The sequence below is a fragment of the Pan paniscus genome, chromosome 19 (genome assembly GCF_029289425.2).
Source record: "Pan paniscus chromosome 19, NHGRI_mPanPan1-v2.0_pri, whole genome shotgun sequence".
Taxonomy (NCBI): Eukaryota; Metazoa; Chordata; class Mammalia; order Primates; family Hominidae; genus Pan; species Pan paniscus.
The window spans coordinates 8,665,754-8,677,844 of record NC_073268.2 but is presented as its reverse complement, the minus strand read 5'-3'; the positions used below and the strand labels follow the sequence as shown (position 1 = coordinate 8,677,844).

At 57.4% G+C, this 12,091-nt stretch overlaps 1 protein-coding gene across 4 annotated transcripts in view; it reads left to right on the top strand.

Moving 5' to 3' along the window:
* Positions 1-12,091, top strand: part of ABR (ABR activator of RhoGEF and GTPase) — a 199,505-nt gene that overhangs the window by 77,666 nt on the left and 109,748 nt on the right. Inside the window, exon 1 of one of the 4 annotated variants that reach the window (XM_034941212.3) lies at positions 3,483-3,967. The exons of the other annotated variants lie outside the window; for them this stretch is intronic. Coding sequence (XP_034797103.1) covers positions 3,833-3,967 — 135 coding nt within the window. The 5' untranslated portion in view covers positions 3,483-3,832. Of the gene's footprint in view, positions 1-3,482; positions 3,968-12,091 lie in introns of those variants that run through there. 4 annotated transcript variants of the gene reach the window in all.

The window sequence follows — 12,091 nt, the reverse complement described above, 5'->3', positions numbered from 1 at the left end:
GCTGATTGGGTCAGGGAAGGAGGGAATGGAGGGTGGGTGTGGGGGAAGACTGTGGGGAGTCAACCATTGGAGACTGAGTTTTAGACTTGATGGTGTCAGAAATCTCAGTGGCTGCGAAAGATTTCAAACATTAGCTAGGTGTGGTGTGTGCTTATGCCCCTCACCCTCCATGATGCTGTTCAGCCCACTTCTCCAAGTTCATCTTCTGTCCTCTAGCAAGCAGTGCTTCTTAACCTACCTTCCTTCCTCCTTTCCTTCCTCTCTTCCTCCCTCCCTCCCTCCCTCAAGACAGAGTCTGGCTCTGTTGCCCAGGCTGGAGTGCAGTGGTGCGATCACAGCTCATTGCAGCCTCCAACTCTTGAGCTCAAACGATCCTCCCACCTCAGCCTCCTGAGTACCTGAGATTTCAGGTGCGCCACTGCAACCAGGTTGCTGAAGCTGCTTAACCCTTTCCTTTCGGGCCTTCTCTTCTTTGCCTGGAAACCCTTCCCTATTTCCAGATGCTACTCAGAAGCCACTGTCCAGTGAAGCTTTCACTCTCAGGCAGCGTTAGTGCCACTGTTCTCCATCCCCAGGGTGGCTGGTAAACGAGAACACTGCCTCGTGTGTTCACACGTCCTCACCCCAGACGGATCGAGAGCCTGCGAACGGCAAGGGCCCCGTCTCCCAGCCTTGTATGTGTGCCATGCCAGGCCTTTTCTGGGTATGAATGAATGAATGAACAGACAGATGGACGGACAAGATCAGGAGCCAAAGTGGGGAAGTACGTGTGGTCGTGTGGGTGTAAGAGGCTCTAAAGCTTGGTGGGGTGGTGGCTTTGGAAAAGGAAAAGAAGAACCGAAGGACTTGGTAAAAGGGATGTGGGGGTTGAGGGAAGGAAGACTCGCAAGATGGCGGCCGCACTAACAGAAGTGGAAACCCGGAAGGGGAAGCTGTTTCAGAAGGAGGAAGGTCCTTTGGTCCAGATGTGTGGAGTGGAAGGGCTGTGGCTGGGGCTTCCAAGTGAGGAGACCCAGTGGCCGGGGCAGGTGCTAGACCTAGAGCCCAGCAAGACACCAGGGCTGGAGCTGGCAGTGGGCCACCACTGGCCTGGAAGGGAGAAGGGCTGCTTCTCTGGGGGAAGGGAGCAGAGGGCTGAGGCTGGGCCCAAGCAAGTGACTCCACATTTACAGGAGGCGGGAGAATGAAGGGCCAGCCTACACCAGAGAGTGGTCGGGGCAGTGCCTGCATCAACAGGGTAGCTGAGGGCTTGGAGAAACTCTAGACTGCGGAGGCCAAAGAGTCGGAGAGGGAGGCCTCTGGCTTTGGAATAAACCATTTGGGGGGCCTTTGAAGCAGGCTGCTTCTATGGAGAACATTAGGAGCCAGGCCGAGGCAGACGGAGTGTGGAGCTCAGGTCCAGGGCTGGCTCAGGGCATTTGTAAGGGAAGGGGAGGGAAGCTGTGGGGACTGGTGAGTCACTTCCCCTCCAGGGGGGCACCGAGGGCCTGTGAGTGGAGTCTGTGTCTGATGGAGGGGCACTCTCATTACTCACTGGAATTTCCAGCCACCGGGGACAGGGTGGAGTAGAGAGGCCCTGGATACTCAGGGAGTCACTTGTGTGGGGTTCAGGAATTTTGGGAAGAAGTGGGCGTCAGTCTCACCATGCCGTGTAGAGGTGTGGGGAACAGGGACGAGGATATCCTGGCAGACTTCCAAGGGCACCTCATGTCCTCTTGAGTGGAGGAAGGAACACAGCAGGGGCCTGTGGGGTTTTAGGCCCTTCTTCGTGTCACCTGCAGGTCTGACTCATGTGGGCAGCCCATACCATGCACTTGGAGCCCGCTGGGCGGGAGACAGTAGAACCCGTGGTACCAGGCCCTGAGCTGGCATACTTGTGCCCTGGGGAATGCCAGGCCTGGTCGTTCCCAAGCCCTGGCCACAGCCTCACCCACCCGCACCAAATGAGGAATTGTGGCTGAAAGGGCCCTTCAGATGCGCCCTGGCTATTTATAACCCACCCGGGCAGGGACAGGGGAAAACCAGGGGCTGGAAGGAGATGGGTGGGGTGGGGTGGGGTGGGGGTGTGCCTCTGCTGAACCCTGGTGGCACAGTTCCCTGATCAAAGGCTGTTAGCCCTGGGGCCCCCCAAGGGCTCACCCCCCAATCCCCTGCTCTGTATTTCAGCTCTGAAACAGGATGGAGCCTCTCTCCAGAGAGAGCAGCTTCTCTGCTGCCAATGGAATTGCATGAGCCCCACCTAGAGCCCAGAGCTTCTGAAGAATTCTGGGGGGAGTGGGGGGCTGTGGCCTGAACTCGGGCCACAGGTGTGGTTCATTTAGACGGCACCATGTTGTTTTAAAATGTTAATTATTTGCCATCGTTTTAAAATCAGGAGCATTCCTGTTAATAAGCCAGATTTTAGCTTATTTTGAACAGAGATCAGGCAGCCATGAGCTTGCGTTTCCTCCAGCAGCCATCAGCTGGAGTGAGTGGTGGTTTCACCCTGCCCTACCTGGCTCGCTTCACCGGCTGGCCTCACCCGCAGGCCTCACCCGCACCCTCATGGGTGCCGTTTGCAACCTTTGCTCCATCGTTGGGTTGTAAAAGAGCTTTTCCCAGGGCCTCCCCTGGACTCCTCCTCCCATGGAAGGAGGTGTATGTGCATCCGGGAACTAGGGCCAGGGGGACCAGAATGTGGCCTCACTCCCTGCACAGTTGGGGGTTCTGCAACCGTTGGAGAAGCCAGGGGAAGCTGGCTGGGAGTGGGCAGGGCCGGCGATGGTGCCTGTCCTGGGTTCTGGGTGCCTGTCCTGGGTTCTGTGTGCACTCCCCTTGCAGGATGGCCCCCTGCGGTGGGGTGGCTGGGGGGCTGCTCGGAGGAGGTGGGGGTGCTGGTGTCAGTAGCGTCCGTGAGTGGGGGGACTGCTCGGAGGAGGGGGGCTGCTCGGAGGAGGTGGGGGTGCTGGTCTCAGCACCTGTGAGTTGGGGGGACTGCTCGGAGGAGGGGGGCTGCTTGGAGGAGGGGGATCCTGGTCCCTGTGAGTGGGACGCCCACCGCTCGTGAGCAGGACCGTGGTGGCGCCGCGCTCCTGCTTGGGGGCAGGTCAGGCCTGTCTGTTGCAAAGCCTGACTCCTCCAGCGGCGGCCGGGACGCGGCTGTGGCTTCTGGGCGGGCCGGGGCCTCCCCTCCGGAAGGGGGCTCCGGCGCATGGGGGCTCCGGCGCATGGGGACTCCGGGGTGGCTCTGGGGGTCGCCCCTGCTCGCCGGGCTCCTGGCTCGGCCGCGCGCGGGGAATGAAGATGCGTCTGGGAAGCGGCCTCCCCGCTCCACCCCACCCCACCCCGGCCCGGCCCGGCCCGGCCCGGCCCGGCCGCGGCCTCCTCGCTCCTCCTCCGCCGCAGAAGCCTCAACCAGCCGCGGCCCCGCAACCCCAGAGGACGGGCGGCTCCACCTCGCGACGCGCGTTTCCTGTGTGTTCGGAGCGAGCGCGAGCCCGAGCCCCGGAGCCCGGGAAGGGCGGGCCCTGCGGGGCCGGGCGGGACTCGGAGGAGGGCGCTGGGCTGCTGTGCGGCGGGTTCGCCTCCGCCACGGGCCGGGCACGGCGTCAGGGGCTGCCCGGGCCTTGCTCCCCCTTTCGCCGGGCGAGGACGCGCGAGGCGGCGGCGGCGGCGGCGGCGGCGGCGGAGCGGGCTGGACTAGGTCCGGGATGCAGTCCCGGGTCGGGAGCCCCAGGCCGGGCGCGCGGGTGTAGACCTGCCCCCGCTCCCGCCCGCCTCCTCCCTCCTCCCTCCTCCCGCCGCCGCTGCGTGGACCCCGCTTCCTGTCTGCCCTCCGCGGGCTCCGGCTGCCATGGAGGAGGAAGAGGAGGCGATAGGCTTGCTGGACAAGGTTCTGGAGGACGAAGATGTGTTTCTCCTGGAGGAGTGCGAGCTGGGAACCCCGACCAGCCCCGGCTCAGGGTCCCCCTTCCTGGTGGCTGTGAAGGTGGGAGCGTGACACGCCCTGGGCGCTGGGGGGGGCCGGGCCGGCGCTGCCGAAGGTGCGCGGGAGAAATGGCTGATGGGGGCGCAGAGCGCGCGGCCGGGTGGAAGCCCTCGGCGGAGTCCGCGAGGGTCCCGGCCCCGGCAGCTGTTCCCGGGGGAGAGGGGCGGGCCTGCCTCCCCGACCGGTGTCCTCGGGGGAGTGGTTGCCGCCCCCTCCAGGCCAGCCCAGCTCAGGGCTCCGGCGGCTGTGCCAGGAGTCACCTGGTGCGCCTGTCAGCCCGAGCCTCGCCGCCTCCCTGGAGCGGGTGGGCAGGAATCCCCCGTTTCCACGGCAACCGCAAGAGAGGGGCCACCCTCTTCCCAGCCAGGAGACAGGGACTTGGTGTCTCTGAGCTGAGGCAAGAGGGTGTTTGCAAAGGGCAAGAGCCAGAGGTCACTGAGCTTCCTTGAAGGAAAAGCACTGGGTCAGCTGAAGGGGGGAGGGAACAGCTGGCTTGGAGGCTGCAGCCAGGTGGGCAGGTGCCCTTCCCGAGGCGGGACAGGCAGGGAGCATCTGCTGGGCCCTGGCCCACCCGCTCTGGGGCTGACGGCGTTCTCTGCAGCAATGCCCCGTCCTGTAGGAGAGGTTGCCTCCCGGGGGAACTGGAGGGCAGTGGTGGCCAGAATCCCTTGAGGAGCAGGGCGGCCCCGGAACCACGCCGGCTCTGTGAGTCTGGCCCGGCACACCACAGCGGTCTTCCTTTTTCTCTCCTGGACACACCTCTCAGAGCTTCCACCTCAGCCTTTTGCTCAACTGCTCTCTGGTTCTGTGTCGAGAAGGGAGGCCCAGTGAGGATGCGTTTCGGGGAGTTTGCAGACTGCTAGGCGAGGCTGCCTAACCCAGTGCCCATCGGCGGGGCCTAGAAGGCATGTGCAGCCAGCATTGCTGGGGACGGGAGGCTGTCCCTGAACCTCTCTGGGCCTCCCTGCCCCTCACAGAAGATGGGGATCACAGTCCTGCCCCACCCACTCTACAGTGTGGCTCTGAGGAGGAGCCAATGGAGGTAAAAATAGATGCAGAACCACGGGAGATGGCTGATGTGTGAGGATGGGTGGAGCGGTGGCTGCAGGCCTGGGTGGGGAGTGGAGCTGCAGGGAGGCTGGCAGTGGCTGGCACCCCACCCTGTCTTCTCTGATCTGGTGCTGGCGTAGGGCCGTGGGGGTAAGTCACGTCTCCCGGTGGGCTCAGGGAGGCCTCTGCACTTAGGGTCTGACCAGCCTCCCCACTAGGAACAGGGTGGGAAAGTCTGCTCCTGAGCCAGGAGTCAGGCTGGGAGTAGCAATGCTGGGATGGGAGGTGTGTGGCCCTCATGGGCCTCCTCTGGGAAGCCCCCAGCACAGATGTGGGCCCACTCAGAGGCTGCCTCCTGGACCTCCCCTTCTGCTGGACCCTGGCGTATGCCTCAGCTAAGCCCGTGTTTCATTCTGCTCAGATGCTCAGAACCCTAGACATTTGCCTCCGCAATTATATCCCATTCTCCTGGAGGAGCAGGACCATGTCATATTCACTGCTGAACACTGCACAGTGCTTGGCGTGGGGCTGGTGCCTGTGAGCATCTGCACAATGTGTGAGGCCCGCTGGGGCCCACGAAGGGTGCACCAGGTTCCCAGCCTCGCTCCATCTCAGAGGTGTCCTGCTGCATACGGCGGTGGCCCACGGACGCCGAGAGAGCCTGAGCACGTGTCACACCTGAAAACGCTGCTCCTCCTGGGTCCCCGTGAGCACCGGGATGGAGTCTTCCCCTCTGCTTTGCTGCCAGCATGGGGGAAGGGGACCTTTCTCGAATGCTGGGGAGTTCCAGGCTCCCTGCTCCATCCTGAACACCTCTAGAATTCCTCCCTCCTCTACCGGCATTGGCCTCAGAGGGAGAAGACAAGCAGGTGGCCACAGAGCGGTGGGAAGAAAGCTCCTGGATTCATTCAACAAACACTCTCAGGTTAGGTGCTCTTCAGAGCACCCTGCCTGGCACTGTAGAGATGACAACAGGAACAAGGCGTGATCTTCCCTCACAAGGCGTTCAGAGCAAGGGGCAGGTACAGGGAGTAGGAATAGAGTACGGAAGTAGGAATAGAGTACGGAAGTAGGCAGGGTGGGCCAGATGCGGTGGCTCACGCCTGTATTCCCAGCACTTTGGGAGGCTGAGGTGGGCGGATCACCTGAGGTCAGGAGTTCGAGATCAGCCTGACCAATATAGTGAAACCACATCTCTACTAAAAATAGAAAAATTAGCTGGGCGTGGGGGTGGGCGTCTGTAATCCCAGCTACTCAGGAGGCTGAGGCAGGAGAATCGCTTGAACCTGGGAGGCAGAGGTTGCAGCGAGCCAAGATCATGCCACTGCATTCCAGCCTGGGCGACACAGTGAGACTCAGTCTCAAAAAAAAAAAAAAAAAAAAAAAAGACTGTGAGAATAGAGTACTGATAAAATGGCACCAACTTCAGGGGAGAAGGGACCACTTCTAGTGGAGTTGGGGATGGCCTGGATGCGTGCATGTGTGTGTGTGTGCAGGCCAAGGGTCATTTCTGGATGATACACTCCTGTCCTGGGCTGCAGAGGTTCTTGGCACACCCTTCCCTGGCAGCTGGTAGGAATCCAAGGCAATTCTCTTTGCTATTACTTTACTTTAGGGGTACTTACCTTAAGCAGCAGTTGCGTTGTGAGCACGTGCCCAAGAGCCAGGCCCATAAATCAATCCTGTTTCCAGTGTCATTTCCGAGACGCTTCGTCTTCCTAGGGGGCAGAGGTAAAGTTGGCTGCAGTTTTCTCCAAAGCTATAGCTGGAGTTTGCTGCATATCTCAGCCCAGACTTACCTTTGAAGAGTTATTGATCTGTAAAACTGGTAATGCAAATACTGATAGCAGCGTCACGTTGCATCTGTAAAATGGCGGACACTTGCCAAAAATGTTTCATGCCATTCTATTTAAAGATAGGTAGGGTTGTGACGGGGGCGTTGTAGAAGGTGCTATTTTAAGGAACTTATTTGTCAGGAATAAAAACCCTTTTGTAATGCAGATTAACCCTTTAGGTATCATTCTGTGCCATTTTTTTTTTTCTTTTGAGACAGAGTCTCACTCTGTCACCCAGGCTGGAGTGCGGTGGCACAATCATGGCTCTCTGTGGCCTCCACCTCCCAGACTCAATCAGTCCTCCCACCTCAGCCTCCCCCTCACTACAGGCACATGCCACCACGTTGGGCTAATTTTTGTATTTTTGTAGAGACAGGGTTTCACCTCCTGGGCTCAAGCAATCTGCCCATCTTGGCCTCCCAAAGTGCTGGGATTACAGGAGTGAGCCACTGAGCCCAGCCCAATTCTGTGCCAGTTTTTAATGGATCATCTGAAACATCTCTATTTCTGTTTCACCTGCCCAGGTCTCTTGTGCCTCCACATCATGCCTGTATCCCCCATTTGGATATTTTTCTAAGTGCGGGCCCCACATGTGGTGATTTGAGAAATGATCGGTGGCACCTCGATCTATATTTTGCATTTTAATGGTTAAGTATATATTTTAATATATATTAGAAAAAATATGACCTGTACATTTTTCTTACGATTTCAAATATGTGTAGGGTAAGACTGCTTTTTACAAGTCAGTTCTTGGGCGCAGTGGCTCATGCCTGTAATCCCAGCACTTTGGGAGACTGGGCGCGGTGGATCATGAGGTCAGGAGTTCAAGACCAGCCTGGCCAACATGGTGAAACCCTGTCTCTACTAAAAACACAAAAAGTATCTGGGCGTGGTGGCGTGCACCTGTAATCCCAACTACTCAGGAGGCTGAAGCAGGAGAAGCACTTGAACCCGGGAGATGGAGGTTGCAGTGAGCCAAGATCCTACCACTGCACTCCAGCCTGGGTGACACAGTGAGACTCTGTCTCAAAAAAAAAAAAAAAAGTTACTGTAAAGAACAATATTGAGTAAAGAATAGTGCAGGTGGTGGTATGTGAGTATGGCAAAATTTTAAGGGTGGGATATGAACAACCGAAGTTTCAAAACATTGCCTGTGCCCCATGGTGCCTGCCTAAGACTTCAGACAGCAACAGGGAGCCCAGAATACGGGGATCCACCCTTCAGGAGAGAGGGGCCGCTGGAACTTGGTCTTTTTCCCCCAGCAGTTGACCCGTCTTCTCTGTTCTAAATTCTGCCAAGGAAGCAGCTGAAAGAGACTTCCTCAGCGCCTAGCGCTGGGAGAGGAGAGGGTCTCTCGATGTCTCTACACTGCCTCAGCTGTCCTGAGACTGAGATGGGCCAGTTGTCCTGAGGTTGGTGCTTGGTGTGGGTATAAGCCCCAGGCACGGCCACCCCCACCCCCAGGCCCGGTGGCATCTACTCTGAGCAGATCCTGCTGGGTACTCCTGGCAGCCAGCTGTGGCCCGTGAACTGACTTCTACCGTCTGTGAAGCCTCAGACCCTCGCTGCATGCCCTATAGCCTTGAGTCGCAGCCAGAGAGCCAGCCCTGCTTGTTGTCTTGGAGGCCAGTGCTCCTGGAGAGATTGTGTCTTTGCTTGGCCTGGATCCAGATGTTTGGAGGCTTTATTTAGCCTCTCAACTCTGTGGAGGACCAGGCCTGAGCTGGCCACGCCTTATCTCTAGACACTGTCCCTACCAGAGTGACCTGACGTCTTTGGTTTGGCGGCTTCAAGCTGCCACACTGTCAGCCTAGCAGATTGTGCAGGATGCTGAGGATAAACGAACCCACCAGGACTGCATTTCACAAGTTCTGGCTGGGAGGAAGTGAGGACAGGCAGCTTCCCGGTGCTAGAGACAGGTAGGCAGCGTGGCAGAGGCTGTGGGACCTGGAACTCTTTAGAGAACTCACTCCGGAGCATTCTGGGCACGTGGGCACCTCTCCTTCACCTTCGTATTCCCGGTGCCTGGCTCCCGGTGGGAATGGGTGAGTGAGTGGTGAGCCTGTTGTTTGATGAGACAAGAGACGCCCTGCAAAGACTGAAGAAACAATGTGAATTTCCTCATGGCTCTAAACTGGGAATTGTGGAGTCTGAGGAAAGCTGGAAAAGATGGGAGATGGAACAGGCCTTCCTTTGGTGGTGACTGAGCAACAGGTCTCCTGTTAGCCAAGTGCACCGAGGCTAATTTCCCATCCGTACACTCTCCAACGCCTTTGCTCCCATCCCAGCCAAAACTGCAGCGTGAACGGGGCCCAGAGCAGGACTCTTGGGGCTGACTGTTACCTCTTGAGGGAGGGTCTTCCTGAGTTGTCTTCCCATCAGAACCAGCCTTTCAAGACTGGATTGTGAATGGAAGTCTTGAGGGGAGGATCTTGCAGAAATGGGCGATTACAGGGCTTCCAGGGTCTATGCTCGTGCCAGGGGGGATGAAGCTTGTTTGTGGCTGGGGCTGCAAATCCCTTTTTTCCCCCTATCCTAGTCCAACCAGCTCTACAGTTAAAGCTCACGGTGTGGCATTTGCTAAACCCTCAGGCAAATCCTTGGTTGGCAGGGAACAGGAGGGGGTGCTAGCCCCCAGCACAGGGGATGAGTTCCCATTTGTCAAGGCTGGGAAGCAGCAGGAAGACCCCTGAGGGTCTGACCTGGAGGGGCTGGAGCTGGGGGCTGTTCCAGGCTCTGATCTTGTCCCCCGGGGCTACGTGTGCTGGAGGCTGTGCAGGCCTCTGGCAGTCCCGACTCTCGGTGCCTCAGGAAGATGATAACACCTGCCAGGTTTTGAGACTCTGGTGAGTTGAACCACGAAGATAGCGAAGCTCAGTTCCTGGAATTTGTGAAGCCGCCAATAAGTAACTATTGCCCTTGCCTGAAGCGTGGGGTCTGTCTTGCTTTTCTAATGCTGCTGAAACAAATCGCCACAAACTTAAGGGCTTAAAACCATACAAATTTGTTCTCTTATACAGAAATCTAAAAAGGATCTCGGCCCGGCTCCATGGCTCACACCTGTAATCCCAGCACTTTGGGAGGCTGAGGCGGGCGCATCACCTGAGGTCAGGAGTTTGAGACGAGCCTGGCCAACATGGTGAAACCCCATCTCTACTAAAAATACAAAAATTAGTGGGTGTGATGGTGGACGCCTGTAATCCCAGGTACTCGGGAGGCTGAGGCAGGAGAATCGCTTGAACCTGGGAGGCAGAGGTTGCAGTGAGCTGAGATCATGCCATTGCACTCCAGCCCTGGGCGACAGAGGGAGACTTTGTCTCAATAAGTAAATACATAAATAAATAGATTAATTAAAATAAAAAGGATCTCCAGGGCTGCATTGCTTCTGGAAGCTCTAGGGCAAGCTTATCCAGCCTGTGGCCATACGGCCCAGGACTGCTTTGAATGTGGCCCGACACAAATTTGTAAACTCTTAAAACATTATATATATTTCTTTTAGTTCATCTGCTGTCGTTAGTGTTATTGTATTTTATGTGTGGCCCAAGACAGTCGTCTTCTTCCAGTGTGGCTCAGGGGAGCCAAAAGATCGGAAGCCCCTGCTCTAGGGGAGTGAGTTCATTTTGTTGCCGTTTCCAGCTTCCAAAGGCTCTCTGCATTCCTTAGCTCGTGGCCCCATCCTCTGTCTTCAAACCTACCAGTGTAGCATCTTCCAAGCAGTCCCTCACCACTACCCTGTCTCCCCGGCCCTCTCACTCCCCTTCTGTGGCCACGATGCCTCAGGGAAAGATGGCATTTTAGGCAGCAGGTAAAGAACGAACCGAAAGCTAGAGACCTTTGAAGATGAGGAAGCTGGTTCTCCTGCGTGTGGGGGAGACTGAGCGATGTCCTGGCTGTGGGAAAGTCTGGAAGGGTAGGGACGGGCATCTGGGCCACTGCAGGTGGCTCATAAAGGATATGGTGGGCCCCACGTCCCAGTCTAGGGCCGAATCTTTACTTGTTTTTTAAATGTCTTTCCGGCAGGGTGCGGTGGCTCACGCCTGTAATCCCAGCACTTTGGGAGGCCAAGGCGGGCGGATCACGAGGTCAGGAGATCGAGACCATCCTGGTTAACACGGTGAAATCCCGGCTCTACTAAAAATACAAAAAGTTAGCTGGGCGTGGTGGCGGGCGCCTGTAGTCCCAGCTATTCAGGAGGCTGAGGCAGGAGAATGGCGTGAACCTGGGAGGCAGAGGTTGCAGTGAGCCGAGATCGCGCCAGTGCACTCTAGCCTGGGCGTAAGAGCGAGACTCCGTCTCTAAAAAAAAAAAAAATGAAAAAATAAATGTCTTTCCCACTAGAGTCTAAGCCACTTGAGAACGGGGGCCACTGTCTGTTTCCCATGGTATCTATAGGGCCTGGTGGACATTCAGTAAATATTTATTGAATGAATAAATAAATGGACACATAGCCCCGTGGAATCCCCAAGTACTCGCATTTTGCAGTATTCATACTCGGTCCTTGGCGAGCATCGGGTAAGGTGGCACTCTTAGAAGTTGAATCCAGCTCTGGTATGTGGGACAGGCAGGAGGAGAGGAAGAGAGGGGGGAAAAGTCGGTTCGAGAACCCAGGCGACAGAGTGAGGTGCCGGGGGCCTCAGCCACAGGAGAGGGGAGGGGTGGGACAGAGGGAACAGGAGGCGACAGGGTAAGATGCAGGGGTCCTCAGCCACAGGAAAGTGGAGGGGTGGGACACAGGGAACAGGAGGTGACAGGGTGAGATGCCGGGGGCCTCAGCCACAGGAGAGGGGAGGGGTGGGACAGAGGGAACAGGAGGCGACAGATGAGCAGGGAAGCGCGGAAGGGCTTGGGGGCTCGGTGTGGCAGAGGGAAAGGAGAGAGAAGGAAGAGGGGCCCAGGGATGACTCTTGGGGGTCCTGGCTGAGAAGAATTACTATGCATGTTTTTCCACTGAGGAAGACTTTGGGGGTACTTTCTCTGTGCCAGGCACTGTGCTAGTTGGTGGACATCCAATGCCCAATAGCGTGTGACCTCCACACTAAGGAGCAGCAGTTCTGGAGGGAGGAGAAGGCCACTTTGGATCTGTTCCCGGCACAGTGAGGTGATCAGGAAGTGCTGGGGCAAGTGTGTGGGGCAGGGGTGCGGTAAGGCTGAGGGGCTCACAGCTGGCCTTCTGTTGTGGGATTGAGCCCCTGGGGACAAGAGGATAAGGACAGAATTGTGACTAGGAGGCCTCAAGGCT